This window comes from Corvus hawaiiensis, chromosome 5 (assembly GCF_020740725.1).
Source record: "Corvus hawaiiensis isolate bCorHaw1 chromosome 5, bCorHaw1.pri.cur, whole genome shotgun sequence".
Taxonomy (NCBI): Eukaryota; Metazoa; Chordata; class Aves; order Passeriformes; family Corvidae; genus Corvus; species Corvus hawaiiensis.
The window spans coordinates 42061497-42089141 of record NC_063217.1 but is presented as its reverse complement, the minus strand read 5'-3'; the positions used below and the strand labels follow the sequence as shown (position 1 = coordinate 42089141).

The window sequence follows — 27645 nt, the reverse complement described above, 5'->3', positions numbered from 1 at the left end:
TCATCTGTTGATAACTCTTTCCAGGTAAAATAGTGATGGCAGCTTTTTCACTGTCCACTTTATATATTTAGGGTGTCGGGTCACTGCAGGAGGAGACTGCCTCTTGCTAGGTGTGTGAGTACTTAGCTCTGCTTTCATTTTTGTTTTATGTGACACAAAGAGCAAGTAGTAATAACAAATGCAAAAGCTTGTCTTCAGTTTGTTCCTGAAACAGTAGTGGAGGTATCAAAGAGTGTCTACACCACAGAGGGTGCAGACTTTGAGAGTGGATGCTGAGTTCAGTATTGATGCTGAAGAGGGGTGCCTGGGTCTTTCCTCTGGGTAGAGGGTTTGGGCACCTCCAGCTCATGGTGCATCCAGCTGGAGGTCTCCTGATTAGAGAGGAAGCTCAGGACAAGTGAGTTTCCAGCTGAAGTTATTGCTTCATATTGTGAAGGTGAGTAAAATGGTTCCTCTTACCCCGATCAACACCATTCCTTCCCCAGTGACAGACTTTCCCTACCCAGAAAGTAACAGACAATAAGACTGTAAACCATTTCTTCACAGTGTGTTTTTACCGGTTTTATTTATGCTTTGACTAGAAATGTGCCAGCATTTTCAGGAAAGACAACAAGCAGACTATTCATCCCACTGACAGTTTGATTTTTGCAGATTTCTGCACTCTTGTTTTTTTTACAACACAAAAGAATTTGGATTCTTTTCTTAATCTTGTAGTAATTTTTTTTTTATGACAATCTATTTATGACTTTTTCCTGCCTGCTTTTGGGTTTGGGGGGTTTTTTTGAAAAAACAATTGTTCTTGGCTTTTTATTTTACTTTTTTTGTGACCAGCACTTGCACACCTTGTACTATAAAAATTAAATCAGATGGATCAGAGATCAGCTGAGTTGGGATGGCGTATATTCTTTTTTAATCTGTAATGCTGATGTAAATGTAAAACTTTTTTTTTTTCATAGATCCTATGAAGACACTGCCTGAAGTGTGTAAGTCATTTTAATCAGAGGACTTGTCTGAGTAGTGATTTTTTTTTTGCACTGAAATACAAGCCTAACTTACCTAAAAGAAGTGTTCTGGCTCTGCACAGGCTTTGCTAGACTGCATCCAAAACGTATTTCTTTCAAGACCCTTTACTTCATCATAGTTCAGAATTGCCTTAGTGGGTGCTCATTTTTTGAAATGCACCTGCCTTGATTACACACAGGGACACAGATTTTTAGGAGGCAACCTTGACAAGCAACCAGTGTTGGCTTAACTCTGCTCCAGTTTCTGGTAGCTACAGAAATTATACCATTGATTTCAACGAGAACAGAATTAAGACAACTGTAAGTCCTTCTGGAAACATTACTTCACACTGTTAATCGATTGTATTTAACTACAGCAGTTAATAAAAAAACCTCCAAAAGATAAATAATAATAATCGAGTTCTGACTGCTTAAAAAAAACCGCAAAACCCTTTGAAATCATGTAAAATAAAACCCGCTTTTTTGTAAACAGGCAATACTGAGTAAGCAGGAATTCATGGTCCTACCTGGATGTTAATTGTACTTGAAAATTTGAATGGGGATTGGTCATAGGCCTAAAACACCTAAATACTTTAAAATATATTTATAAATAATCATTCTTTATACATCATAATTGCTCTTCCTGTATGTCAAAAACACAGACTTCTGTATTCCCCAAGAAAGAAAAATGAAGGATTACTTTTGCTTTTGGCACAAAAAAGTAAAAATGAAGAACAAGCACCACCCTTAAGGGAGTGCATGGAACACTACCAAATTGGTCTTTATTTGCCTTAGGGTTTTTTTTTACAAAAGTTTTAAATATAGGTTAATATGTAAACACTGTGCACGCACTGAGAGTTTGATCCTGGCCCGTTGAAATCAATGGCAAATTTCCCATTAACTGCAGCAGTGCAAGGTCAAGCTCCATGTTGGTAAGGTACATGCAGGCCTAAGTCATTGAGGGATTCCAGAAAGCAAGGAGCTCAGGTCCTGCTTTCAAAACCAGCTGCCGGCAGAGTCAGACTTTGCGCCGAACACCTTCTTGCACATGTTGGAGTTTTCCTGGTGGAGAGGGTATTCATTCCCTGCCAGCACGGCTGCCTTCCCTCTCCTGGCACTGTAGCGCCTGCCAGAGGGCAGGCTCTCATACTTGGTCATGTGAGTCCTGCAAAGACACAGCACCAGGCTCTGGCATTAGCAGGTTTATGCAGAGCTTGCACCCTGTTAGGAACACCTTACACACAGGCGAGATGGCACTTCCACAGTGAGCAGATATAAGCAGCAGCTGTTTTAGTGGCTGCAGAATAGCAGATACTGCTTTTTTAGGATTTCCTGAAGATCCTCAAGTTCTTTGATTCCTCTCAGGTTTTTACCATCTTTTTGATGAGAACAACCCGAGTGGAAACCTGACACAGGCTCTGCAAATGTTATCTTCCTTAGGTCTTAGCAAATAGGGATCAGGCGAGAGTAGTAAACCCCATTCAGTTACTATTCTTCGGCTACTGAAAAGCATATTTTTATCCTTATTGCACAATTGTTCAGTTTTCAGGAAAACTGGTGCCTTAATACAATATGATAGAACACAATGGCTGCAAGAGCTTAACAGCCAGGTACTTTTGCTGACACTAGTAAATAGCAGATGCTTATTTATGGCTTTGCATTTCCTCTCTCAACAGTGTAACAGAGATCTACTGCTGGCAAAGCCTGAGGTCACCATCAGAACTGATTGTACATGAGGGGAATACTGTCCTGCCACTTGAGTTAGTTCACTTGCAAAGCCAAATTAAAAAATTGGATTAAAGTGCACACTCAGATCTGATCAGTTGTGATCTCCAAAAGGGTTCTTTCTGAATCTTAGGGGTGAGGAACAGGGAAAAATGGGCTAGCAGAGAGGTCAGTGTCTGTAACAGCCTGCGCTGCACCTGATTGTGTTGGGCTGGAATTCGACCTCAGTGGTTAAACTCTTGTGACTGTGAAAACCTAAAGTTCCAGCAGCTGGCTGAAAGGACACCTCAGAAAAGTCTGTGCTGTTAGTTCTTACCTGAATGGAGACTCTACTCTGTCCATCTGCATACAGACCAAAAATGGGTACTGTGAAAACTGCACCGTGGAGATGAAGTCTAAAGATGTTTCTGCTTCCAAAGTGGTTTCCATACCAGTTTTTATAAAGAAAGAATCCACCTCGGTGTTACCAGCTATAAACGTGGCTACCCTACAAAAAAATTCAAGCATTACAATTATTTCAAAACACATTAGAAAAGAGGAAATTGAATTACAAACAGTCCTACCATACACACATAAAAACTGCCCTCAGGGGAGCCTGTTCTTCACATAAAAGTGTATAAATTCAGATGAGACCACCGGGAACTGGTATTATCCAGGTGGAAAGGAAAAGAGAAGTACAAATGTTCTCCCATGCACACACCTATTTAATTCAATTTATTTAATTACTTAATTCTAACTCAATTCTAACTCATCTGCAAGGTCTTTTATATTTAAATTCTTCTTGTTGGGACTACCAAGGCTCAGGAGCCTAAGCTGTCTACAGCTACAGAGTGTGCTGGGAGTATCTCACCGGTTCTTGACGTTGGTTTTGGATTCCCGGTACCACAGGCTGAACTCCATCCCCCCGGAGATGTCGATGGCCAGTCCACCCAGGAACTCTGCACTGGCCATTGGCCCAGACTGCAGCTGGATTTCCTGAAGCCATAGGAAAGCACAGGTTACTGACTTCAGACCTCAGAGGTTTCCTTATTCCCCTTGGTACTGCACTCACACCACTTGTCCTTTTGCAGGAACGAAAAGGAAGAGAGGGATTTTCTGAAAGGATGGACAAAACATCCTGACGCACCTCCCTCCCTCAAAAATGGGATGAAGCTACGGCAAGGCACCTTGCATCCTTTCCCTCTCCCCTGTGTGCCAGCTGGCATAATTTCTGCATGGAGTGTCACTGCAGGGAATACCATGTCTCCAAGAGCTACCACACAAGCCCCATGGAGGCTGTGATGGCAGTCCAGCTCAATCAGATTAAACTCCTTGCTGGAAGCCCAGCACAGATGCAGTGCAGTGTGACTGCAGCACCCCTGAGCAGCCCTGCACTGGCAGTAGGATGCTGCCACTTGTGCTGGGTGTAGTGGCTCCAAACCCACCATATGATAGGAATTATGTCTTCAGTGGCTTCAAACCCATCAGCTAATGCACCTTAATTTGCATTTAATGCATTTTCTATCAAATATCAAATGTGCTCATGGCTTCATGAAACCTATAAGGCTGGACTGGAAACACATCCATAAAGTGCATTTAGGAAGTGGTAGTATAGCTCAGGGTCATGGCAGTTCATTACTTTTAAGGTTTGACACACATCCAAGATTTTAAGGTTCACCCAGCTTGACAATCTAGCTCTCTTTATATAGTTGTTCTGCTTCCCTAAGAACTAGTGGATTAATTCACCATTTTAAAAGAAACATTAATTTGGGAAAAGCTTTTTTTGATCATGTGCCTCACATACAGGACACTTTCTCCCATCTCACAGATGGATTTTCTCTCTCCTCCCAGGTTTCTGTGTCTGTGGTATTCTCAGCACCTGTAACATTGCAGGCCTTTATAGGACACATGGAAATGTGAATTTCCTCCCCCTTTTTGATGTCCAGGCACCCTAGAAGTCTCTATTCTCTTCTTAGCTATTCAGTAGTCCAGTAGCTCCAGCTAATGCTGTCCTAATATTTAAGAAAGAAGCAAGCAGAGAGTCAGTCTAGCTTCCTAATCCCTATAGCAAGGAGAAACGTCAGGGAAGGTTTTCGTTCAGAACATTAAAGTTATCTGGCTGTAATCGAAGACTTGGATAATTATGGTAGCTGTACATGGTTACTTCACCTTTTAGGGTAAGTTAACTATCCTTGAAATTATTTCCTTGACAGAACCAGCTTGGCAGAGCCATCTTGGCAGTCAGTTGCTGCTAAAGTGGGCTTGAGATTTAAAGAATGCAGTGGGCTGGCTGTGGCCTATAAATTCAGCGTGACCCCAGCAAAGTGTGGTCATATGATGCTCTGATTTCTCATTTTCACCCAAGTTAAAATCATGGATTGGAATTGTGGTCTTTCTGAAATCAAAGTGAGTTTTTATACCAACTGCAATGGGGCATAAAATACTTCCCTTGTTGGTCTGCTTAGGTGTGGAGATAAAGCTTGTTTTACTTTATTTTACTTTGCTTTTAATTGAGATTGGATTGGTGGATAGCTGCTAATGAGTGAGGAGGTAACAGTATACATGCTGGCAGAGATATGTACACACAACCAGAGTAGCAGATATTTTTAGATGCATTGTCAAATTGCACCCAAGAACATTAAAGTAGGCTAGGTTTGCAAAGGCTGCACAGTTCAAGGCTTAAATGCTACCTAGAATTAAATTGTATTTGTCACTGAAACCAGCAGAGAAGCTAAGGAGCACTTGTCTTGTGTTTTACTAGCTCATCTATTTCCTTATTTATAGCTCAGCCCTGTCCTTCGTCTCATGTGCAAATCCAATCCAGGCTGATGGGAGGTGTAAATCACAGGGACCCAGCCTCCTCAGGAGAAGTATTTTCCTTTCCCTTCCTATTTTAAGCTTTGTGTCTCATTTGCAGTGGAAAATGTGATCCAAAAGATCAGAATCAGTCATTTGTTACTGTTCAAAATGCTGAAATGTGCAATGTTTCAATAAAAAAATGTCTTTATGTACTGCACTGTAATGCAACCTTACTGTAATGCAACGCAGAGATGGCTGCAACAGGCACTTCTCTGGGAACTGGCTACCTTCCATTGGGGTCTGGCTTTCAAGTGGCTTCTCTGACCTATTAATACAGTATTTAATTTCTCTGGGCTTCTGGCAGGTGTGTTGCCTAGGAGAACTATTAACACTGCTGAACTTTAATGCAGTCTCAAAACAGTTTTATGAGAGCTGTTTATTTTATAGCAGGAATATAACTTCTGGTTATTCTTAGCCCTCAAACAACACTGTGGCCACATGGAAGTGCCAAAACCATGTTGATGTGCTGTTGAGATGGAGCATAGCTGTAAGACCATTCTTAGAAAGATGGGCTGTGCTTAAAAGACAGCTCAGCCCAAAGCTGTGTTCAACAGTGCTTTAAAACCACGCTTGTCCTTGTGGGATGTGGAGGTAAGACACTGCTGCTGAGGCTTCCGGGGAGTCAGTGACTGACTGAAAACACTACACCCTGATATTGTTAAAAGTGGCACACAGTCCCAGCCCTGGCTGCCCCAGACTTCTGAGAGGTTCTCCAAAGACAAGGAGTGGAGAATTTGCTGGCTGACAGAGCTCTGAGGGTGCCCAGCCATCTGATTCAGCCAGAGTATGTCTGGAGCTTGGTGCATGCACAGCAGTTGGAAATATTTAGTTCTCTAAATGCTCCCTGTGCTCAGGACTAGACATGATTATCTTTCTCACCTCTGCGGTCTGTTTGTTAAATAGGTCACGGTAAAGTTTTTGCCCATAATCTGCGTGTGAACTGTAAAGCACTGTTGGAATGAGCTTTAGTTAGCCAATTTGGGCACTACTTGGGAAGCCCTCTGGACTTAAAATACCATTAGAAGGACCTGAGCTGGGTTCTGGATGGGGAAACCTGTCATGTGCAGAGAGTGTTTCTGTGTAATTTTGAGCAGAGTGGATTGTGTCATCATCTTTGGCATTTTCTTTTGCCAAGAATTAAAATGGAAGGAAAAGTAAAAAGTGAAGTTTGAGACAGCAGATGTTTCATGAGCTGAGTACAGCTGTCAAATCCACAGGTTCTAAGGAGATCCCTGCTTGGGAAGAGCAAAGATATCAAACCAAGAGAGAGACGTCTAGATTCTTAGTCCTCCAATAACACAATATGTAGCCAGTTATATTTATATGTGAATCTTTTTATGCACAAAATTAGTATATCATTTGGGGTGACAGTTGCATAAAAACTGTGTAATCCTCATTTTAATTCCTTGTTTTGCCTAGAATTAAATGTTGAAATTTGGACCTCTTAGCATTGTTCTTTGAAGGATAATTATCTGGGAAAGTACCGGTGATTCATTCACCTGACAGTTATTGCCTAACTGGACACAAGGTCCCTGGACAAATTGTGAAGAGGAAAACTTAGGTGGTCACATGGGACAATACGGTATTACAAGAAATTATGGGGGGATATGAGTTTTCAACAGAAACTCAGCTGGATTTGCTTTTATTCAGTTGCACTTTGTTTTCTAGAAGATCTGTTCTCACCTTTGTTCTAGGTTGCTTTTCATGTAGTTTCATTCTGGTTTTTAATACCTATGACTTTTCTATTGCTCCCCTAGGAAGGGTAGCCTGTGTAACACTAGTCAGGTTTATTAGCACTGAAAAGAAACAAAATAAGGTGTCCTACAATAGCAGTGTGGGGGAGGAACCATCTCTGCTTAAGAGACAGAAAAAGAAGCAAAGAGTGTGCTGTTAGTACCTGTAAGTAATCCGTGAGGAGGACAAGTCCTTTCACCACGTTCATGGGATCTCCAGTTGCCGAGAGCATTTTGGACATTAAATCGCCATACCCTTGGAAAAACGTCACTGGCCTGAGCTGGAAATTGAACAGAATGGCTGACATGCCAGCAAAGGAGTCCAGGTTTTCCTCGCCTTCATCAGGAGTTGCAGCTATTATGGACTCCAGACCCTGAGCTTCAATCACCACCTACAAAAAAACAGTCATACAGAATCAATGAAAAAATCCTGCCTGACCCATAACAGCCCTACACATTTTCTTAAGGCCTACAAGCCTAATTCTAATTTATGTAGCTGTAGTTGAAAAGGTATGAGGTTAAGACTTCATGGAACTAGGTAGAGCACCTATAAAAATGGAAAATAAAATAATCTCATGCCATGTTTTTGCCCTTTGGGGAGCAGAGCAGAATTTACCCACATGAAGATCACAATCCTGAGACTACTTTTCTTTCAAACACATTTTCCTTTATTCATATGACTATTTTTCATGGACAGTGTGGAGGAAAAGCCAGAGATGTTCCACTGCACAATTTTTGTCCTGCATAAATTTAGGAGAATTATAATACTGAAGATTCTTGCCAATGTTAAGAAAAGTCTAAAACACAGACATTTAAATCTCTTTGATTTGTACATTTGATCTACTCCTTGAATTTCCATTCTATGACATACCTGAGCTAGGACCTGACTTTACAAACTCACAAAGCTTTTACTGATTACATCAGATAAACAGCATAGGCTTTACACAGACACAGACCTTGATGTATGATGCAGAACAAAACACTTGTTGTTTTGCTTATGGCAAATATATGCCACATTGTGGGGTTTTCCCCTCTTATTGGTTTTCCCCTGTTATTGGCTTGTTCTCTGCCCAGCAAACCATATGGTCTTAAGCATTAGCTGAATTGATTTAGAAGCTGTAAGAAAAGGACCACATACTGGCTTACTTATTATGTACAGTGTGGCAGTTACCTGGATGGCATGAAGTTCAGTGTTTCTGTCGAAAACATGGATGTTCATGTTACTTCTCCGTAAAATGCCAGAGCCGGAGTAGAGGATGTCGAGGCTGTATGTGGATGACACATCAGGACCACCTTAATTAAAGAAGAAAGAAGGTACCTGTGACTAAACTAGTGGATTAATCAAATGTTTGGGAATACCAAGAAGGTTCAGAGGCAGTTTCATGGTTACATACGTGTGATATATCCAGTGTAGGCAGAGGAAGAGCCCATCTTGGAGAAGCGATCATAGTTATGGGTGCGCATGTCCTTCAGAACTTGCCGAACTGTTTTGCTGTGGTATTTCAAAACAAACAAACAAAACCACTGAGATACAAAAATGTTACAGTACCATTATTTTTCAGTAGAAAGATCAAATTTGAGAGAGAGTGAATTTCCCAATAGGAAAGAGGGTCTTCAAAACCTTTACCTTTTCCCACTAAAAATCTGCTCTAACCCAGAGTCTCCTTTTCAATTTTAGGTACTCCCTGCAGTCATAGGAAGAAAGGCAAGCAAAGGTCTTGCTTGAAAATTAAAGGTTTTCAGAAGAAAAGATATACTGATTATGTTCATTCTCATGCTGTGATGTTTAAAATTTTTCCACATCACTGGTTCTTAAAATATAAAAGCAATGGACCCAGTGAGAGAATTAAGACCAACAGATGACATTTGTCACAGTAATGCAAGTCAGATGCCTAATTCTTTTTTGTACCTGTGAAAATATGAATAGCTATTAAAAGAACTACATTGAAATGAAGGGATTTATTCTGAAATAACAATACAAGGGATATAAAAATAAGATATCTTTTTATACTCTCCTTAAGTTTTAGTAATTCATGAGAACCTGTGTGTTCTTTGTAAGGAAGGGCTTTTTTTTTTTTTCCATTTACACTGAACTTCATGTACCTTGAAGGCATTTCAAAGTGCAGTATATCTTGGATCATGGAGAGCATGTACTTATTCATTTCCATAGGCAGTTCCCCAATGGAGAGCAGGATGTTTTTCACTTCCATGTAGGATGGGTTACTGTTTAAGATGATGGCAGCTGCTGTGGTTCGCACTGTCTTCTCGTGGACTCTGCGAGTCTGGTGGTATATCCTGTTCATTGTTTCCTTCACCTGGTCAGGAAACACATTATTCACTCAATGCTCATGCAGATGACTGGGCAAAATACAGGTTGGAATGTCGTTTATAACATCAGCTTAAATTAGCTTAAGTTAGCTCCATAGCTAAGGCTAATACATAAGGATATATTTTCAGCATCATGTTTTTCATGGTCCTTTTGGAATGTTGAGACATGTATAGATAGCTCAGTGACCACAAGGACAAGTGGGACATCTGTTACGTTCTCTCAGCCACAGACCAAATACAGCCTTACACACTGGTTTTCAAAGTGGGGCTGTAAATAAGTAGCAGCACTAAGAACAAATTAATGTGGCAGTGGTAAGAGAGACATTTTCTTCACCGTTAGGGAAGTATATACTTTAAAAATCAAGAATCTTGTGATTTTAATTTTCTAGATAGTGACCTGTGGTGGCCTCGCGTCCCTGAGAAGATTGTGACACATCTCTGTTACAGGGAGTCCGTGGAAAGCCATGTAGCCCCACTGACAGAATGGCCTCCAGCATGCTCATTGCAGAGCACCCTGACAGCCTCAGTCCTGGTGGCCAGCAGTGGGTATGAAATGGAATGCAGGATAATGCAGCAGAGGCAGGATGTCAGGTCCCACTATTTTCTATGTCTTTTCTTACTCTTGGAGGCTGCAGGGTAAGATGCAGCTATTTTACCCTTCTCTTACTTTGTGTTCTCCCCATGTGAAAGCACAAGAAAGAACAGGGGTTGCACAGGTGCCCAAGGGCTCCCTCTTGCGAGAGGAGCCCAGTTTTCCCAGCAGACTGCATGGCTGTGTGTGACCCTGGAGCCAAGGGCTGACTAGCACGTATCCACCAGTCCATTCCTCCCCTTCAGCATGTTGAGTGCACCACACAGGTTGGTGCCATCAGCAAACTTACTGACATTGTACTCAACCTCACTGTCCATGCTGGTGATGACAAGAAATGAACTCTGTTAATTTATCCTTTATGTTTAATACAGTCTCCCGCACTTCTTTTCTAGGGTGGTACATTTTCTTACCTCTTTGGTGAGAGAAGAAGGATCGTATCTCTGCAAGGCAGTGGCAGCAAGGCTGCTGATGGGCCCTTCCCCTGACTCAGAGTACTTCAGAAGCACTGGAATTGCTTCGGGAAGGAGTGCGTTCTTCAGTGCCAGCAGGTACATCTGCACATTGTCATCTTTCTTGGCCTTCTCCAGTCTATTTAGAATCAACCTTTTGGCTTCCACAACAGCCTAAGAAAATCAACAGCACATTAAATGGTGATGATAGATCTCCCTTTTCCCCCTTGCAGGAGTAGAAGGGGCAGGCCTGGGTTCTAGCTCGTTTTTGTTGCACAGGGTTAGCAAAGGTGTCATTTGTGAGCTGTATGTTGATGGCTCCTTCAAGCATAACCAAAGTGACTGCAGCCACAAGTGACACCTGATCCACAGTTTTATCACTTGCCAGCTACTCCTGCCCTGATTCAGGGACTTCACAGGTCTTCCTTGTGGGGCCAACATGACCCCACGAAAAAAGGCAAGGGAAGTGTTCTTCAGTGCCTCGTAACATAATGTTATAAAAGTGCTTGGCAATTATCAAGGAAAATTAAAAGGGCCCATTCAGGTGCTCTGGATCTTTTCAGCAGTGTGCTGCAGTGCTGAACAACACAGATCCAGCAGCCTTGTCTGATCATTCCCATCCTTTAACAGCAGCATCTACTCAGTTCAAGCTCAGGGTAAAATCCTCCTTCTGGGTTTTTCTGTGCATGTTTGGGGCACAGTTGAGTACTTGAACCAATGAATTCTCTTCACAGAGGTGAAATAACCTAAGGTGACTGCAAATAATAAACAGATCCTGAGTTTGCCAGTGTTTCTCTGAGGATATGCAAAGCTTTTGGACAAGGGAGCACAAGTTCTGCTTCTGCTGACAGATTCAGCAGCGAGAAAAAAAAAAATCTGTCAGACAAGGGGAAACTAGAAGAGATCCACAGAAATGGGAAGAGACAACATAAAGCCTAAATCTGACAAAGTATATGTCATTATTAAAAAAAAATGCAATCCTCTATCAAACATAGGAGTTTATGGACTTGTTTTAAGCGGGAGAATCTGCTTCCCATGTCTGTCCTGCTCTCCCAGTAATGTCAGCAGGGATCAGTCACATGTGTTGCAGACCAGAATTTGGGCAGCAGTGACCACCAGATACTCACTGGAAGCTTGCAGCCTCCCCTGTCACACAGCTTTCTGATGAGCGCTCCCATGACAATGACAAGAGTTTCTCTGATTTCTTCATTAGCGACATCCCCCTTGAACTTCTCCTGTCATGCAAAAGCAAAGCTGTTTAGTGTCTCAGTGTAAATATCACGAGCCACACTCTGCAGTGTCCTCATTTTCTGTGAACATCACTGCAATGCAAGGGCAGTGATTACCACAATGGCCTGGGGTCAGGCTAAGCACAGCACAGCTTTATCATTACATATATATTACATATAATAACTGACTGCCATTTTCAACTTGAGTTACATTCACTCTCAAGTAGATTCATTTGGGGGAAAAAAAAAAGTATTTACAGTCCTGGTTACTGGACTTTCATAAGACAACAATCAAACAATCCTCAAATAATTTTCCTAACATTCAGTATTATGTTTCTTTTCCAAGTAGCTGATTTTCATAACATTTTACAAAGTAAATAGACTTTCAGTCTGGACCTAGGAATGTTTGTTGTTTTCAGGATCTATGTTAATGGCACACTTACAGGAAACCCTGGAAGGCATAAAGAAAGGAAAATTAGAAACAGCAACAGTTGTTTCTTCTTCCCTTTCCCTTTGACTGGGATGAGGCATAAGAGAATTAGCTCTGTTGTATTTGTTTTGTCCTTTGACTTACAGTTAAAGATTTCAGGAGTGTTTCACTGGGGTGAGAAGCAAATCCACAGGCATACAGGAATCGCTCCTGCAGGATAGAAGTGCTTGCATCCTTAAAGTCAAGAAACTCCAGTATGGCCTCCAGTGATTCTGGTGTCTGAGCCGAGGTTACGGCATCCACTACCTGTGGACTACAAAGAAGTGGAAATTAAATGAACATATCATTGCAGTGAGTCAGACAATACTGAAAGGACTTTGCTGCAGATTGAAAGAAAGAAGCTAATGTGCTGAAAGATCTCTTCATTGCAAGTAAGAGAATCTTTTACTCTTGTTGGAAAAAGTATTCCTCAACTCCTTCACCTCAAAATGGTACACGAACTCATATGTATGGATAATATTCGAATTTATGCAAATAGGGGACCAAAAAAGGTATTAAAAACCGAACTATCACAAGTGTATTAAAGTTTACAGGACAAGGTTGTAAATGTAAAAAAGTGGTTTAATACTGCATACACAATGGCACACAGCGAAAAGGCTTCTATGCTACCTGAGTGACTCTCAGGTTTATATCTATTGCTAACAACTGCTACAATTTGTTGGAAAGATCCTGACCATATGACTCAGAAATGCTTGTCAACTCTCAAGTCTCAGTGTGCATGCTGTTCACAACCAAACTCTAATACCAGGACAATTCCCAGACTTCAATCTTCCCCTTCTTTGTTGAATTTCCAATTGAAGGAAACAAATGGGAAGTCAAGAACAAGTTATAGGGTGTTTCAGAACAAGCATTTGGTTTGAGAACCTTTGGCTACACTACAAAGTATGTTGGCCTTGCACTGTAGATACAACCCTGGTGGCTGAAGGGTGTGCTGAAAATTTATTATATTACAATATAAGAATAAACATAACTTAAAAAAAAATTCCTTTTCCTCCAGACAGTACTGAACACTGGGTTTGCATTGCTAGGACATCACCAGTAGAACTCAATCTCTTTGCATCCAATTTGCCCTTCTGCATTTTTCAGTAACTTAAACCTTTTAAAAGCTCGTTCATGGCAACTTACAGAAATTCTTTATTTTCACTTCTAATAATTTTCAGTATCTCCTCCTTCGTAGCTTTTCTGATGTTCTGAATGAAGGACAAAAAGCTTTTTGCTGCTTCAGCTTTGGAAAGTTTGTCAGGATGCATATGTTCTCTGATGCTCTGCCAGTGTTCAGAAAGCTGCAAAACAATTCATATTATGTCAAATCTCTCAGATTGGGGTTTCAGTTCTCAAAATCAGACCTACTAAATGCAGATATGTAGGCCAGCTGTTGCTCAAATCAGCTGAAATCCAACAGATTGATGATCCTTTAGCTAAGTATTCGTTGATTTATGATATCCCAGCACAAATACCTTTGAAACCTTTCTATAGCTGTCTCTCTTCCAACACTATTAGTATTTTCCTGATGTTGTACATGACCTTAAATGCAATCTCTTTTGGAACAATACAAGTTTATTTATACTGTAACTGGAATAAAGTGAATTCTCTTCTCTTGCAAATTTACTGTGCTTTCCGGTGAATATGGTGTTTACCTTATGTTCCCATTTTTTCCTAAGTTTTTGGGTTTTGTTTTTTTTTTAAAGAGGGAGATGCACAATCCCCAATTCACAAATGAATCATAATTTCTGACAAGATGGTAATTTTGGGTTAGTATAGAACAGGATTAAATGTCCAAGAAGTTATTCCCATTTTTTATTCATAAACTTGCATACAAAGGGATTTGTAGTTATTGTACAAAATGAAAGGTAAGATGGTATTAGAACAGGTAATTGCTGTGTTTATTCCCGCACCACATTTTCTACCCAAATGAGCCAACATGGTAGCAAAGCACCCATATCTGTCCTTCCAGATACACTCCCACAAGAAACTGGTGCCGGTATTTTGACCTTTCCTCTCTCCCTCGCATTTGCCTCTGTTATCTCAAATTATTGAGAACATTCCTTGGTGAAAACTCAGCTGTTCTTTGCAGCAGTCTTTACTGCAGTTTTCCCAAGTGGGAAATAATTGTAGCACCCATTTGACCTTTACTAAAATACTTCCCCTCTGTGGATTTTGTATTGGGCAATAGCACTTGAACCTGCTGGCAATTAGAAGTATCATTCATCAGTACAGAGTGCAACTTCTATCGACTGTAACAAACAATAATTAGGCAACAATGATTGAGACATAGGATATTTCCTGAGGATTAATGACCACCTGGGAGGAGCTCATGTTCTGAGGCACAGATGGGTCTTTTAACCTCAACTGGTGATTAGTGCTTAGCACCAAGGTCAGTGCTCCTATTATAAACTGAAATTGGATAAACATATGGGGCACTTTTTATTCCCCCCGCTGAAGCTGCACCATAGTCCAGCAAAAAAAATCTCTAACCTCATTATTCCTGTATTTTCTCCCGTGCAGAGCCCAACTGTGTGGGCTGCTCTTAGTCAGTTTAGCCCATACCCTAGAGACAAGAAAGGTGGGAGATACAAGCTGGAGCCACCTCAAGCGAAAGAGTGGAGACCAAGCCTTCCTCTTTGGGGGGTGATCAAACTGTTCAACGGCTACAAGGAGCAGCTGCCATCTCCTGCAGTGACCATGGCACTAAAAAAACTTTTCACAAATGACTTTTATAAGGACCCTCATTCTCCTGATGTGAATGTCAGGCAGTTTGGTTTTAATAACCCAAACATTGAGGCACAAGATGCACATGCTTCCACATGGCACCTCAGCATGAGACAGATCTCTGTTTCTCTGACAGAGAGATCAGAACAGAGGTCTTGTGGGCACTCTAGGAAAACTCCAGCCAAACCAAGAGGTTCTAAACAGAGCAGGAGTGGGTTTTGAATGTCAGTGCCTGACAGCTGTTTACCAACATACAAAGGGTGGCTGCACAAGACAGAACAAACCCACCTCACTTTCAGAAGGGGCAAGAATCCATTACCATAGGAACCATGAGCATAAAAGAGTGTAAGATGCAGGAGCACTTCTGAAAAGAGCATACTTTATGTTGTCTAAACACAGAAATCTAGGCCTGATTTTAAGTGCAAACATTTGCCATAACCTCAGAGAAGCTAGTGCTGCCATCTGGGAAATGAGGATAGTAATGGTTATTTTACCAAATTCATAAAGATAGAGACAAGACCTGTTACAATTTCAAAAGGGCTTTGAGAATGTAAAACTCTAAGGCATAGCATGTCAGCAGGGCATTAATGCATACTATGATATATAAGTGCCATATGCTGTGTTGCTGCTTTGGATACAGTGTTCTGTTTATAGAGCCCAGCTTTTCATAGCAGTTACTGAAAAATACAGTGAGAGAGCAGGACTTCATTCTCCTCGTGCCATTATGTTTATAATGACATAGCTCAGTCCCCAGGCAGTGCTCAGGAATTATACCCTGTGTTTGTTACCTTGGTCTGGAAATTATAACTGTTTTGACAAACTCAGTTCCAAGTGACAAATTGATCAGCACAAACCCCGATAGGCAGAGTCAGGGAAAAAACACCTGTCCCTATTCTGTTTAGGATGCCTTGATGTTCCCTGCTCAGAACTGCTCCAGCACACATGCAGCATCATTTCTATATTCCCCAAACATGTGGTTTTGGTCTTCTCTGTGGCTCAACAAGCACTAGGCAAGATAAATTACTACAGTGTAATGCTACTTCCAAATAACTAGCATGAGTTCCAATATAGGAATGTATTTGTGCTCATAAGGAGTATCTCTGGAGGACTAAAATTATGTGTGCTGAATAGAAGCTAGATCTTGCTTATCAAAAACAGAGACTAATGATCTTTAATGTTCCCATTCATTTCTCAATGGTAATAGTATTAATACTGTTTGCTAACAGTCACTGTAGTAATTTATTTAGTTTATGATGAATATCATTAGTAAAACAAAAGATGATGCTTTTACAGTACCATGCTCTTAGCCTTCAGATGTCTTAAATATAAAAAAACAAGGCAATTTTTTTCCCAGGGAAAAATGAGAACATTACTGGACTTCCCAAGAATACTAAAGTCCCATTTTATAATTATAAAATACCCGTAAAATCTTTTAAACAAAAGACTACCTCGGGTCAGGTAGTAAGAACAGGTTAGATATATTATCAACAAATGCTTAGCCTGCCTAAGAAATGGCTAATGAACTTTAATTTCTAGGAACAGTTCAGCTCCTCCATGACAGAACTGTTTATGAACACCAATCAACCACCTTAAAATTAATTTCCCACCCCCTTACCCAGAGGAAATAAGCTTCTGCCACCTCAAGGTTGGCAAAGGTGAGATAAAACAAAAGGGTGTTGTATTTTCCAGTGATCTGGAGAAATACTGCACTCAGTCTTTGAAAGAGAGCAAAAAGGTTGGTACTTTTAGCGGTAGATCTCAAGACACTCTTGTGGGGTGAGCACCATTGCAACACTTCCATACTCCCCACTCCAGGGTGTATTTTATATTGATATGTTGGACCTGTCCTAGTTCTGCTTGGACAGAAACTTCCTTTCACACTTGTCCTGCTCAGCTAAGCAACCTGATGTCCAATGAACCTGTGTTTACTTACTGAAGGGCATTTTTTGCATTCGGATTTCACTGGCTCTGCTTCCAGGGGCATGGCAACATAATTGGGGTCCAAGGTCTTGATCACACTGGCGACTTGCTTTGCAGCAATCAGTCCCAGCCCAGCTTGTACCGACCTCAGTTCCAGCCTCTGCCTGTACATCCACACAGTGAGAACACCATTAGAGCTCAACCATCAGTGAAGAGATGCAGAAAGCACAGCAAGAAGAAACAAAAAAACCCTCCACAGACAAAAAAATCTGGAGTACAGTCTTATTGAAGTCTTATTTTTAAATGTTCAGAACATGGCAGGTCTATGGGCTTTTTAAGGTAACAGAAATATCTGACACCAGCAAAATTACTGCTAGAGTTATGAGCAATAAAATACCTATATGAGAGACTTTCTAAAGCACAGATTTATAGCACTTGATAAACAGCCTTCAGTAATCACATACATTCTGAAATGTTTCATATATTTGTTCTTAAAAGATCTGGAAAGTGAGATTTTTGAATGTACTTTTTCTTTTAAATATCTAATATTACTGAGATGCCTGAATCATTTATCTTGTATGAGTATCTCCACACTTTCAGTGCTTTGGAGTCTGGAGTCTAAGACAGAACTAGGTTTCATTGTTGTTTCTTTTCCATGCAGTAGATTTTATTTTCTATACTTCCAAACTCTCACATACTAGAAATGGAAATCCATCAGAAGTATTTCTTGAAAAATAAGAATACAGAACACCTACAGCACTAATGGGTAGATTAAAAAGTTTTAGCCAATTCCTGCTGTTTCCAGTTAACTTCTTATGAATGCCATTATTTATTATTTGTGGTGTGGTAGAACACTTAATCAAAACTGGACCTGGCACCTGGCACAATTGGATATATATTTCGTATACAGATACAAAAGAGACCTAAATCCTTACCTGGAGAATTTACAGCCTTAGATCTCGATTCTATAAGACCTACACATATGACCTGACTTGAACCACTAGTCCTGCTACCATCAGTGACAGTCCAATTGCCCAACTTACTTTGAAACTATTTTGGCACCTGTTTTTTGTCGGTAATTCAGAAGGAAAACAAAATTTTCTTCTGCCTTAATGGATTTAATGAAACTGTCTTCCAGCACATAAACTGTAGCAGATGTGGCTTTTGTACCGACATCCAAGATCTGAAAATAATTAAAAATAAAACAGAGAGAGGGCTATTCAATAAACAAAATAGGAAAAGAGCTCACAGTTCCAAATGAGGGCAAGACTTGTTACAAAGTAGAGCCATATGAGGGAGGTGCATATATGCTGGAATCTCCAGCTAAGCCTACAAACCAGGTTTTTAAGAATTCCTTCTGCAGTAAGAAGCCACTCACTTCTACACCATGTGCTACAAATTCAGTATGTACCATGGTAAATGACCGTGGGAACAGGGCAGGAAGTTATGGAGCAGGCTGCAACTGAGAAAACACCCAGTACTACATTTAGTTTAAGATATGCTTTAAGTAAGACAAGAATCTTTTCCAGAGAAATGTCTTGTAAATGAGATTGTCATGTTCATAGTCAGATCAAACAAGGTGGCTGGCTTTGCTTCCTGTTTTGTAAACAAGATGATGTCTTTGTGGTAAGTGTGAAAATTGGGAAGCCAGCCACAGTGTTAAGGCAGTTTATTAAGAGAGTGTGTGCTGTCTTTGTACTTCTCCAAGCTGGGAAAGGTCAGTTTCTGATGAAGAGAATCCCAGTGCCTTCAGCATATGTCCAGCCTGCCCTCAATACTGACTACTTAGAACAATATTTACTAACAGTGGAGGACCATTAGGGCCGTAGTAGGGCTTCAGTTACCTCTGTGGCACATCTCCTGTATTACACCTGTGCATTAGGGAAGCCTTTGACCTTCCAGGCAAGCCTGACCAGGCTCCATTCAGGAGTCAGCATCTTGCCTGGCATTTACAGCAGATGGGAAAAAGGTTACTGTTATCTCTGTGACTGTGTCTGTATCAGCTGAGCCAAACTGGTTTACACTACAGGATAATCTGTGCTCTCTCCATGGGAACTACATATGACATTCAGCTAGTAAAACTACAATATTTACATACAGAATTTGCTTTCGCTAATGCAAGAAGGACTTCTGAGAAGATGAGTAGTAGCTGCTAAAAATATATTTTAAATAGGAAGAATAGATTTTACTTTGTTAAAGAAATCATACCCGGTTGTGGCTGGTAAATCCTTTCTTTTTTATTTCACAGGATTCCAGGTCTTTTATTTTAGTCACTTGGTCTTGCCGCACATGGTAAGTAGTATTGCATTTCCCAGAAATGTCCACCTTGGAAAAGAGAGTTAGATTAGGACAATTTCTTGAATTTGTCTTTGGGATCACAGAACACCTTCCAAAGATGAAACATTTTCTCCACTGTTGGAATCCTGTACCTGAGATGCTGCACTGCTTGGGTTTATTTCACAGTTTTGAGGATGTCAGTGGTTCTAACTATCTGCTTTGGATTGGCAGGGGTACTATTCATTAGATGGCTATGAAGAAAAGTAACAGTATTTGTTTAAACAGGAGAATTAGGAAATACGGGGCAGCTCACACTATACTCACAAATTTGAGTTAAATTCAAGCTTTTTTCAAGGGGACAGATATACAAATTTAACAATGGAAGGCAACTTAAATGGATGCAGCTAAACCAGTGCTAACTTTGTGGGGGTACTCTGATTTAGAATGGGACTCCACTGAATTGAATTTAGGAATCAACCAACTTTAAACAGCAGTATAATCACTTTGATAGTGACCTGGTTTAAGGTGGTTTATTACCAAACTCTGCAAAATTGAAAAAGGCATTTTAAATCAAATGGATTGCACTACTGCTTTATGTTAATTGCAGCAACTTAACCTGTGTCACCAAATATTCAGAAGACTGTTTTTATGTCCCCAACCTCATATGTGATCAAAGGGATGATTTCTGTCACAGTTTACTCCTTCTGAAGTCAGCAGGAGCCACAGGTCTGCCTTTCAGAGCAGATCAGGCTCTGCCTGTTCCTCAGGTGATGATAATACTGCCTGATACAGCACCATACCTCACGGGAAGAACCAGAGTGCAGCTGTAGCTGGAAAAGACTAGCCAGACCTCTCTTAATGTTCTGAGTAAAACCAGGTTCATTTTGATATGAGTAGAAGGTTTTGACCTGTAGGAATAAAAAAATAAAGTACATAAAAAAGCATCCAAATGCATATAACAAATGGGGTTAAATGAGAAAGGAATAGTGATGATCCACTCTAGAAAAACTCCCTTTACTTTTTTTCTCATTAGGAAGTTGAATTTGGATCTGTTGCCCTTATTTAAGCAAACTCAAGAAGCTGCAGGGCCTGATGATAACAGTGCAAACACGTTTCAGCCTTCAGCTGAACGTAAGCACAGTTTCAGTGCAGTGAGCATCTCTCCTCCTGGAATCAGAGAGAATTTAGATGGAAAATGGGAAACTTTTCATAATTTCACAGGCAACCCATTTTTCCACATAATCCTCAGATAATCACTCCCCACAGGGGCATAATATCTGTTGCACTTTAATCACAGGTTACAAAAACTCAGGACGAATCATAGATAAATCACAGAATGACTTAAATGACGTGTCACACATATCACAACCTTTGCACTTCATGGGTCAACTGTTGTGCTTGAGCCTCTCCTCTGGTAACAAGACTTTGCACCTCCACTTAGCATTCAAGGTGCTTTAAAAGCGCCCCTTTTTCTGGAACTGTAAGTACAATCAGTGTGTTATCTCGGGGCAACCCTGAAAAGTGAAATTACTGTGCCAGGGATGAAAGTACCACACCACAAAGAAATTATAAAAGGAGTGTATAGACCCTACTACCTGAGAAAAAGCCCAAGTTTTTAATACTACATCTTAGCCTTAGCATGTTAAGTGTGTGTAATGTAATGCATTCTGACTGTGTTCTTCTGGTACCTCTGTTCTCATTTAGGGATGTGTACAGTTCACAGCCAGCGCTGTCCTGTTTCTTTTTATGTTCTGTAAAACTGATGACAAGGCTGAGTTTGAAAGTTACTGAGCAGGTCTGATAGCAGCTGCAATTCAGCAGGCTGAGCTGAGAGACAGGGTATGTGCTCAGTGCCTATTTACAGCAGGAGGTAAAGATCCTGCTGGGATAAAGTGTCACAGCCCTCACTCCGCTCTGTAGAAGGGAAAAGGGAGCGTGACCTTCAACCTTCCTCCTTTCTCACAGCCCCTCTGCCCATGCCCCACCTGCCAAGCATTGCTCGGGCTGCAGAGGGGAAAGTGGGGTCTTGGCCTAATGCCAATGCCACAAGCAACAGGAGGGTGAAGGACCAGGGAGAGGAGGCAGGAGCAGCCAGGGCTTGAGCCTCACTACTCCCTGGCCAGAACAGCAGGCTGAGTACAAGGGGACATATAAGCAGCATTGCAGGAAAGAAGAGGGTGAGATGGATGTACTTGAATCCCCTTCTCAGAGAAACGGGGATGCTGAGAGCTACAAACAGACATGGGTGCTCCTGCGGTGGGACATTGCTTCGGTGCTCTCTCAGGGCAGTCTATAAAACCCAGGCATGTGTTGAGACACACCTGCTCTCTGACCCTTCTCTTCTGATTTTTGGAGACAATTTCCCAGTGGGGGAAAAACATGTAAGACTGTAGCTCTTTTGGCATCAAGCTCATTAACTTGGGACCATTGAAACTGCAGGGGATGTGGAAGTAAATAAGCAACCAAAGAACTGGGAAAAGCAGTCCTGGGAAAATACTTGATAAGGGTTTAAAGTGATTAACACTGCTCCTCACAGACTCGGTATAACATCCCTTATGACAAATTGTATCTCCTTTTCTGCCTTCAGATCTTCAGGACAAAATCCTGCCCTCGCTGAAGTCAATAGCACAAATCCCACATAGCAATTGTGCACATATCCATATGTGTACTATAGATTTGTGGACAATCTGCTCTTTACTTCCCCACTGTGTGGTGTTCTCAACACACAATAGGCTTGGGCTAGAAGGGCCCCTTGTACGGGTAAATTACAGTCTGTTCTAAACTACTGTATTTCACACAGACTGATAGGACACAATTGCTTACTAAAAACCTGAGAGAATAGTGAAGTGGTAAATTCTTCAAGTTTGTTATAAAAGATTTGTGTCATGTTTCCTCCAGGACTGAATTTTAAAAGACAGGGTCTTACTTTTCCACGGACTAACTCAAGCACTATGGGCCTCTGTAAAGCTTCCAGATACTCTTTCCCGATGATCTTCTCTGTGCTTTTTCCTTTGAAGATGCTTTTAGCAGCTGGACGTTCATTCACATTTTCAACCTGAACATCTTTTATCTAGCAAAGTAAAAGCAGAGAAAATTAATGTAGAGAGCAGTGTAGAATTGGCCTGGAGTAGGCTCGATAGACTAAATCACATGATAAATGTTCTTTATTTCTTAATTTCTGGTTGTGATTATTAACCTTCTATGATTACTATGTCTACGTTTACAAAATAAGCCAGCACTCTCCACTGGGGAAGTAAGTGTCAGAAAACCTCACCATAAAGCTAACTACCAAACCCATGGTACAAGCAAACGTCATGATTTGTAGGTAGAACTGAAGGCTTCAGACAACATATATTGCCCCTTGGGTAAGGGCTTGCACATCAGTTGTTTGAAGCTACAGGTGCTGCATGATGCAATTTCAAAATATAGGAGATATTCTGAAGTTCTGGCTTATGATGTTAGATACATACTTGTGAAATCCCACTGAACAGGAATCAGATCATCAAAGCAGCTGGGTTTAGTTGATGATACTAGAGAATAAGAAGTTTAGCTCGTGTTCTGAAAGTGAGTTCTCTGAGATTAGATTAGCAGCTAGATAAGTGCAGAAAAGATTGTGTATGTTTTAAGTTGTCTGATGGCATTCATTACCGTAATTTTGATCAGCTGGTCATCATCATTGTCAGGATTTCTCCATAAGAGGTTGACATCCACACCAGAAGAAATCCGATATCCTGCACTTTTCTTCAGTGATGCTTTCACCCCATCAACATAGACTTCAGCTGAGTAAGCAAACTTATATAGCTTGTCATTATTTAGGCTTGGTCCAGTAGTGTGCCCTGTTTGGAGAGCAAAAACAAACAGCATTTTAGATTTACTAACTCACATATTCTACCATTTTTTAAGAAACACCTTTAGAAAAATTAAAAATTGAATTAAAAACAAGAGATTTATGGGACTGACCCTGCTACTTTGATTTCAGAGGCTGTTCCACTGAAGCAGCTCGGGTTTTTTTGTGATTAAGTTGACACTGATCTTACATATCTTACATATTTAACATAAGAATGGTCACAAAATCCTTTCTTCTAGCTCTTCACTTAAAGACTGTCAGATTCTTTTCTTCAGCTATGTTAGCATATTTGTTGGCAATATGTTACAAATTAATCCAAAATCATTTGCAACTCAATTTTCTGTAATTAATCATGCAATTCCTGTGCTTAGCAATGTGAAATGCACTGATGTAATTTGTTGGAGCCAACAGAAATCGTTCTCTGCATCTCTTGCACGTTTATTGGGAATCTTTCCATTAAGAGTCTTGTCCAAGGGAGACATGAAGGTAATGAAAACATTAAGAATGTCTTTTTTAGATTAAATAATTAAGCTCTTGTTCTTTAAGCTCAGTAATTGTCCCTGTAGCTGTGTCTCTGCTGTTAATTGCTATATTTTAAGGAATGTAAAAGGGAAGGAAGGAAAAAGAAGTTGGCTGTGCACAAAGTGCTCTTAATGTTCTCAAAGCAAATCCACATACAGTGACCTTAGGTGCTATCTGTAAGCAGCACAGCACTAGCTTCACACACCCAAATGCTGCACCACTGAATCCACTGGGAATTTCTTCATGGAGATCAGGAGGTACAGCGCAGAAACAACAAGTTCACAACAGAGTTAATCTAAGAAACACAAAGTGCTGTCCTCAGGGACATCTCAGTCTTGTGACAAGTGCAGAGAAAGGTGGGGAAAAGAAGAAAAATCTATCACAACATCTTACACAAATTCTTAAACATGCTGTAATGCAATCAGTGTCTTCAAAGTCCCCTGCAGAGATTCATCAGGCTATCTCGATTTATGTTATATCCCCCTGTTTTATATGACTCACTCAAATAAATTTCAAATCACTGCATTGATAAAAAGGAAAACCAGTCTTATTTCACTTTCATATTTAAAACCCAGTTAGGTGGGTGCACAGGGTAGTTCCATCATGGGTGGGTGGATATATTTTGTGTTCTCAAAGAGTCCAAAAGCCCTGTTTCATTAAGATTTTGCTCACTTCCTTCCCCTGTTCACTCAGATACCATGGCAGTGGATTAAGATTAGCTTCAAAGAACCTTTCCCTGAGCAAAACAGACACTCCACCAAGTCTGGTCTGCAAGATGTGTAAACTGACAAAGCTACAGAACTAAATGCATTTATACTTTATGCCAGCTGGGGATGTGGTGCAGCAAGTTTGGTGATCCCAGCAGGCACAGCCTGTTCACATGTGAGAGGCCAAAGCTGTAACTTGATTTTTCTTCCAGGGAGGCTGAAGGATTCATTCAATGGGGCTCCTCTGGTTTTGCATTTCTTGTGTGTCTGCTTCAAAACAAAGTCACCAAGGGACACACAACTCTTCCTGCAGGTTTACTGTGAATTTCCTAGCCACTTCCCCAATTCCCCCCACTCCTACCAGCTTTGAAGCTACTTTGCCCTTGAGAGTAGAGGATGCTCAGTGCCTGCTCAGAGGTGGCTATGCCTTTCAGGGACACCCCTGGTTCCTTGCAGTCCCTTGGAGCCAGTTGTTTCCTTTCCTGGTTCAAAATGCCCTTCATTTGCAGCAGAAACCGCAGTGCAAGGGACTTAGTATCATCTGAGATTTTAGGAATACCACCCACTAGGTGCATTCTAAACGCAGTCCCATCTAAAGAAAAAGAAGTGGGGGAAAGCACATCCAAGAGAAATTATCTGGATGCTCAGCGAAAAGTGTCTTATTAGTTAAGGTGGTGGACGTTGTGGTTTTGCTCCCTCCCTATTTTCAGTTAAAAGCACCTTTCACCTACCCTCTTCCTTTCCCCACAGCTGAACACACACATGGGGTTTTTTTTCTTTTGTAAGAGTTCCTTCCCTCTTCCTCCCTTTTAGCATTTGCTTGTCCCCACATACAAAAGACCTGTTCCATCCTAAAGGAAACAGATGAGCAAATGATGCAGCAGCTTCTTGCAAGTGTCATTGAAGAAACGAGTAACTGCAAAGTATTCCTGGGAGCTAGAAGAACATTAGGTTTTGAAAGCTTTCACCATTTCACACATAGAAAACACTGCAGGAGCCAGGGCAGAAGACACCTTTAGTTGCCAGACTGGGAAAGGGTACGCCAACAGTGTATCATGATAAGAGAAGCAGCAGGGATGAGGCAGTATTGAAAGCAGTCTCAAAGAGTTAGCATTTATCCTGGTGGAAATGAGGAAGACGAGAGAGACAACTGAATAGTGCGGTCAGGCTGAGAGGCGAGGGGGATCTTGACAGATGAGAGAGAGATACAGGGTCACTGACCAGAACCAGTATTCAAAACAGCACAACTAAATTTTCATGCCAACTTTCATGAAGAAAACACCAGTACTATTTTAAAAGGAATATTCCAACACCTTTCTGACAGAAACTTTACTTAATAAAAAGCCTAAATTTTAGAAGCTCCTTCCTTTGTATTCAGCACAGCACTGGAATCCTTGCTGCCTGTGCAGCCATTGACATTTCAGCTGACAGCAAGCGTCCCACCGCCTGAGAAGGGAGGAGAGACGGACACACAGACTGCCATCAGCCCAGCCATGCTCTCTTGGGGTCAGAAGTGCTGCTTCCAAGGTGGAGTGCATAACACATAGTTTGACTAGTAATGTTAACTGTCCGTCATTAAGGGTAACATGCCAAGTCTATAATTAAATCATGATACTGTATAATACAGAAGGTTACACTGCATGAGTAGAGACAGCTGTCAAGTCCTGTGCCTTTTATTAATATATATGGCATGCACAGCATGTGTGTCTCTAACTACTTGCTAGCTCTACCTTCCTAAATCATATTTGCCACTGTCTCTGATACCAGATAGCTTTAAAAAGCAAACCCCATCCGCTTATTTGAAAACATTTTTCAAGTCGAACTGCAGTAGGAGAGTTTCATGTGTGCTGACCTACCTGAACTGAATAGAATAATGTTTCAATATTTCCAAAAGGCAGCATAGCCTGATGAAAAGCTAAAACACTAATTCTAATCCCAGCTCTTACACTGAGACCCTAAGTGGCCTTTGGGCCAGTAATTTAGCTCTCAATCTCTGCACAAGAGAGAGATGAAATCTGGCAGAGCTGAAGGGACGACTAATTAAAGAGAAAATGCTTGCTCAGTATCCTGGGGATGTGACAAGCAAGTATTTCTTCACATTGAGAAGCTTTGCTTAATTGATATTAAGGGGAAGCTGGGAAGACCAGACATCAGAAATGTGGCACACTGGTACCTAGCCATAAACTGAACTTGGCAGTCTCACAAAATGAGCTCACAGGTAAAGGCACTGCCTACAAACTTCTCTCCTTTGTAACTCCTGTCATGAGGGCGTACAGAGGCAGGGAGGAAGGAAGGTTGCTGCTCTGTGCATACACAGTGTTCTGGATTCCCTGCAAGAAACAGGAGGTGGCATCCATGAGAGCACCTCTACAGCCTTTTTAACAGCTTAACCCAGGATGGCGTGTCCCCCCTGCTTCTCATCATGATGAAGACATCCTCATTAAACTGAAAACTCAGCTCATGTTATAAGGTTGCTGTTCCTCTAAATTTAATGTGAGGTTGTACATGAAGAGGCACTACTAAAGACACGTTTCCTTGCTTCATACACTGGCACTGCTGAAGCAGACAGCCTCCAAGATTTCATACCCTTGACTTCGTCAGGACACCTGAGTAAAGCTCTACTCACAGGGCTTCTGCAGACAACCAGATTTTCAAGACTTACTACAGAGCAAGGTTCTCATGAAATTAATGGGATGCTTCTTACTGACTTGAGTGGTAGCTGAGTCAACTGCTCAGAAGCTGAAACCTGGAGAACCCTAAGCACTTCCTGGCTCTGCTCCACCAGAGCACTCTGTGTGTTTAACTTTTGAGGGTGTGAAAAGTCCCTTTCAAGTCGGTGCCCCCCACAGTATGTCCTGATTAAGCAAGGTCAAGATCCCTGATCTCCTGGTCACACCACTGGCACTGTGCACTTGAAAACTGTCTCCTCCATCACCTCTGCTGAGAAGAATGCCACAAGCACTTAAACCTAACTACTAAATGCATCTTGTATTACTCAAGCATGTCTGAGTAAAGCTGATAATTTTTGAGGCAAAACAGATCTGCATACACACACTGGTTATGCCTCTGGTGAGGCAGAAGCTGAACCAAGCCCAGTACAGACCTACCTTTAACAGAGGCTGAATAGGTGGAAATGATGCAAAGGAACAGCACGGTAAGAAGAATCATGCTGGACTCTGCTGAGCTCCTGACTGCAGCATGAAGTGTGAGAACCTCCAAGAAGTGAGCTGAGAGTGGAGCTTGCAGAGAGAGCCACAGGCTCGGCCTCACTGTTTATC

The 27645-nt window shown here is 41.2% G+C and overlaps 1 protein-coding gene across 1 annotated transcript; it reads right to left on the bottom strand.

Annotated features, from left to right (window-relative positions):
- Positions 1 to 546: 546 nt before the first annotated feature.
- Positions 547 to 27645, bottom strand: LOC125326750 (microsomal triglyceride transfer protein). The gene is made up of 18 exons (XM_048305210.1): positions 27475 to 27645; positions 22940 to 23127; positions 22218 to 22361; positions 20092 to 20199; positions 19223 to 19339; positions 18058 to 18197; positions 17028 to 17178; positions 13511 to 13668; positions 12470 to 12638; positions 11794 to 11901; positions 10628 to 10840; positions 9401 to 9612; positions 8692 to 8789; positions 8469 to 8590; positions 7462 to 7689; positions 3577 to 3701; positions 3043 to 3213; positions 547 to 2166 (listed from the first exon to the last, which is right to left on the bottom strand). The coding sequence occupies exons 1-18, from the start codon at positions 27533 to 27535 to the stop codon at positions 1998 to 2000; spliced, it is 2682 nt and encodes an 893-aa protein (XP_048161167.1). The 5' UTR covers positions 27536 to 27645; the 3' UTR covers positions 547 to 1997.

Coding starts and splice junctions, on each gene's coding strand:
- LOC125326750 (XM_048305210.1), bottom strand. CDS start 27,535: ATGATTCTTCTTACCGTGCTGTTCCTTTGCATCATTTCCACCTATTCA. Junction 22,362..22,939: donor ACCAGCTGATCAAAATTACG/GTAATGAATGCC, acceptor TTACTTTGCTAG/ATAAAAGATGTTCAGGTTGA. Junction 8,591..8,691: donor CTACACTGGATATATCACAC/GTATGTAACCAT, acceptor TCTTTAATTAAG/GTGGTCCTGATGTGTCATCC.